The 3,970-nt window shown below is 35.4% G+C and overlaps 1 protein-coding gene across 1 annotated transcript; it reads left to right on the top strand.

Annotated features, from left to right (window-relative positions):
* The first annotated feature begins 1,466 nt into the window (after positions 1–1,466).
* Positions 1,467–3,543, top strand: LOC112198404 (UPF0481 protein At3g47200). The gene is made up of 2 exons (XM_024339517.2): positions 1,467–1,673; positions 1,824–3,543. The coding sequence occupies exon 2, from the start codon at positions 1,867–1,869 to the stop codon at positions 3,361–3,363; it is 1,497 nt and encodes a 498-aa protein (XP_024195285.1). The 5' UTR covers positions 1,467–1,673; positions 1,824–1,866; the 3' UTR covers positions 3,364–3,543.
* The last annotated feature ends 427 nt before the right edge of the window (positions 3,544–3,970 follow it).

Raw genomic sequence — 3,970 nt, 5'->3', positions numbered from 1 at the left:
GCCCAGCACGACTCGAGCACGTTAAAATAACTAGTCGGGCTGGGCCTAAGAATATTGGCCCATTGGTCTGGCCAGGCCCGAGCCTGTAATGGGACCGGCACGGCCCGAGCACGACATATTGTGGGCCGGCCCGTTACAAATACAAAATTTCATTTTGTTTTTAAAAATATTAAAAAACTATAATGATGAGATTTGAATATGAGACATTTTTATTTAAAATCTCATGACAATTCCACCAATGATTTCTTTTATATTGTCAAAATAATGAAACAAAACATTATATCCTTGTTTTGACATAAGTATTTTTTCTAAATATTAAATGTATATTTATTAATAAAGACTAATCTCATAATAAGACAACTATAGAATAAAGGAAAGAATAATAGATACTAAATCTTCATTATATTAATAAAGATTAATCTCACAATAATATACTAAAAACAATATATTTTGAGTTTTTTTTTTCTTTCTTATAGTGGAATATAAAAAATTATTAGAAATCTAATCTTAAAAAACTAAGATTAAGAAATACGTTGTAGAACTTAATTTATATTAATTTTTTAAATAGTTAAATAAAATTAATTTTTATTTGTTCAAATTAAGATTTTAAAACCGGCCCGTTGGCCATCTCTAATATGAAAATAGTTGGCATTGGCCTTTCCGATCATTTTTGTTCTCTTGTGCATCACAGCCCAACGTCACTGGGAAGCAATCAATCATTTTGCTATGCTATGATTAATTATTTGTAGCCCAACCAACTTCTCAAAAAAGTAAAATTGATGACCCCTACCAATTTTTTTATATATATTTTTTTATGAAACTAAAAATCTCTAATTATTATGATATCTATGGTCACGGTGCCAGGACCAGCGGTCATTAATTTTTTTCACCATCGAATCAGTAAAGTTATAACACAAACAAAAGTAATATAGTTTCTAACTTCTTGTACTGTAGAGGTAAAATGTATATAGAATAATTTAGACACTCACTTTAAAACTCAAATTTTGCTTGAATCACTATATCTAAATTCTTCCTTTGGTATTTTGGTCTTCAAACATAATTCTTAAGAATTATAGGAGACTCATTATTAATTTTGAGTTTCTCAATCATAATTGTTTTATTATTATTTGTAAAATAACTTACAAGATATCCGCACGACAATTATATTAATTAAAAAATAACTGATTTTAATAATAATAAAAGTAAAAAGCTTAAAACTACAAGCCCACTAAAATAAGAAAATTTAATTTCCTAAAAATTTTAATAATGAGCAAGTCACGCCAGTCTGAGACTTTGAACTGGATTACAGAGGATAGCATTAATTTGACGGCGATCACAATTTACTGTCATTCATGTGGTAGTACGATATTTGGTGTAGCTACCAGTCATGGAAGACTAATTAACTCGACTCTGAGTCACGATTTACGAGGTCTCCGCAATTGCAAGTATTGATCAACTTTAATTATTCAGTGCCTACCTAAACGACAAATACTTGCAACAAATTTCCCCATATCAGTCTAGAATTTCCAGATCCATCCATCTGTTTTAAAAGGAACTGGTTTTGCTGCAAAAACCACACTAACCCAAACCAAAACTCAATCAATTTCTATAGATTCCCCTTGTCACCATTGATCTACTGCAAAATTCTCTTCCCTCCCCCCCGCGGCGGCTAGGTATAGTATATAGTAATGTTTTCTTTTTTCATCGCTAGCTAGATTGATATGGTGTATATATACTCATTACATGCGGTTTGTATTTTATTCATTTAGTTTTCATTTCTACGTTATTCGAATATATGCTCCATTAATTGCAACTTGTTTCAGGAGATCCAACTGATTCGGTGGGGATTGATCATATATAGCACTCATGTCTGCAAATCGTAAAAGTGGTAGAGATCATACAGTTATTGATGTTATCGATGACCGCAAGAAATGCAAGAAATGCATCTTCAGAGTTCCTAACGTGCTCCGGAGACAAAACCCAGAAGCATATACACCTGACGTTGTTTCTATTGGACCCTTCCATCATTATCGACAAAAGCGAGGAAACGAGGACGGTAATGGAGGCAAAGAAGGAAAATGTGAGGAAGATTTCCAACTCATGGAACGAGTGAAAAACAGCTATTTGAATGAAATTCTCGCAGATATGAAGAATATTACTTTGGAAGAGTTCACTGCAAAAGTTATTGAGCTCTCAGATCAAAAGAATGAAGGTGCCTTTGAGGAACAAGCCCGCAATTTTTATGCAGAACCACTTGATCATATTTCTTCCAAAGACTTCATTGAGATGATGATAGTTGATGGTTGCTTCCTAGTTCAACTGTTTCGGAAGTCTAACGATCCGAAACTCAGGGCCTTTGATGACCCGGTGTTCAATATGGACTGTATGTTTCATTTCCTATGCCACGACATTTTGCTCCTAGAGAATCAACTACCTTGGTTTGTTATCCACATTTTGTATGGCCATATTATCCACAGTTCGCATGGCCATACCCTAGATATAAACCCTGGTGAAGCTTCCCTCTCTATTCTCATCCTGAAAGCGCTCAGCATACTACCCTCACTGAAGCATAGTTGCGCAACCTATAAAACGCATCTCAAGAAAAACAACTGTCATTGTGATGCTCATGTTCTGCACATACTTGATCTGGTAAGAGCTTCCATAGTTATTCCATTAACGACCATAGAAGAGAGAGCGCATAAAGCAACTGATAAAGAAGGTACATCCAGCCCTGAAGAACATCAAGTGCACACTAGGAACAAAGACAAGAGAGGCAATAAAGCTGTCCATGAAGACCCAGATCAACATCAAATTCGTACCGCAACCGCACTGTCAAAGGCAGACATTAAATTCGAAAAAGTCGAAAGGGAGAGCATAATGGACATTCGATTCAACAAGGGTGGGTGGTTCAGGAATGGGATTCTTGAGATTCCACAGCTAAACGTTGGAATGTCATCGGAAACATTATTCAGGAACCTCATTGCAATTGAGCAATGCTACCATGGTTATTCAAATGAGATAACGTCTTATGCCATCTTTATGGATAATCTCATCTCTTCAAATGAGGATATGGAATTACTTTGCAAGGAAAAAGTAATTGGTAACTGGATGAGTGATGAAGATGGTTGTAAGTTCTTCAGCAATCTTTACAAGGACATCCCGCACGAGAAGTTCTACTATGTAGAGCTGTGCGAAAAAGTGAATGATTGTTACAGATCGAAATGGTTTACATGGTTGGCTTTACTCAAGAGTGAAAAATTTTCTAACCCTTGGAGAATTTTGGCTTTCGGGATAGGTATTATCGTTTTGACTCTCACCTCGTGGAACGCGGCAAACAACATTCGGATTCACTGGCATAAGTGAAGTTTAGTAGCTAGCAAATTATTCACAATTGCATGTGTTTGTCACTTTCTTTGAGTGTGGCTGTCGTTGTTTTTGAGATATTTTATTGTACCTCTTACATATTTCGATGCATATGTCGTTGTACCTCTACTTGTTGGATCTTAATTAGAATTATAATTTTCTCTTGTTTGATTCTGATAATGCACTGAAAATGAATTCTATTGCTTTTTCTCTCTTTGATAAAAAGAAAAACTTTAATAAAGTGAGGGAAAGTCCAACCAATCCTTTTGGCTGAACGTCGTCCCTACTTCTTTGGCATTTAGTCGTCCCGAAGACATGAAGATGGATTGATTTATATAAAGCTTTTGTTTACGTCCATCTGTCAATTTCAATATTGCAATGACAACATGAACAATACGAGCACCAAGTACTGATCGAACACTCATGAAAACGCATATTTTTCTCCTACGTTCACAACTGCCCAAGGGTGGTCAAACACATTTCACAATAACAAATAGACCCAAGAGATACCCTCCTCGCAAGTTGTAAAAACTGTAGTAACTTTGCCGACTTGCCAAAGAGGGATAGAGTAGTGAGTTGCCAGACATAAGGTCTTACTATCTATTGC

Source organism: Rosa chinensis, chromosome 4, assembly GCF_002994745.2.
Source record: "Rosa chinensis cultivar Old Blush chromosome 4, RchiOBHm-V2, whole genome shotgun sequence".
NCBI classification, from domain to species: Eukaryota; Viridiplantae; Streptophyta; class Magnoliopsida; order Rosales; family Rosaceae; genus Rosa; species Rosa chinensis.
Note: the sequence above shows the minus strand (reverse complement) of the source record. Positions and strands in the feature narration are given on the sequence as shown.

What these genes read in the sequence shown, in the direction of transcription:
- LOC112198404 (XM_024339517.2), top strand. Translation starts at nt 1,867, where the DNA reads ATGTCTGCAAATCGTAAAAGTGGTAGAGATCATACAGTTATTGATGTT.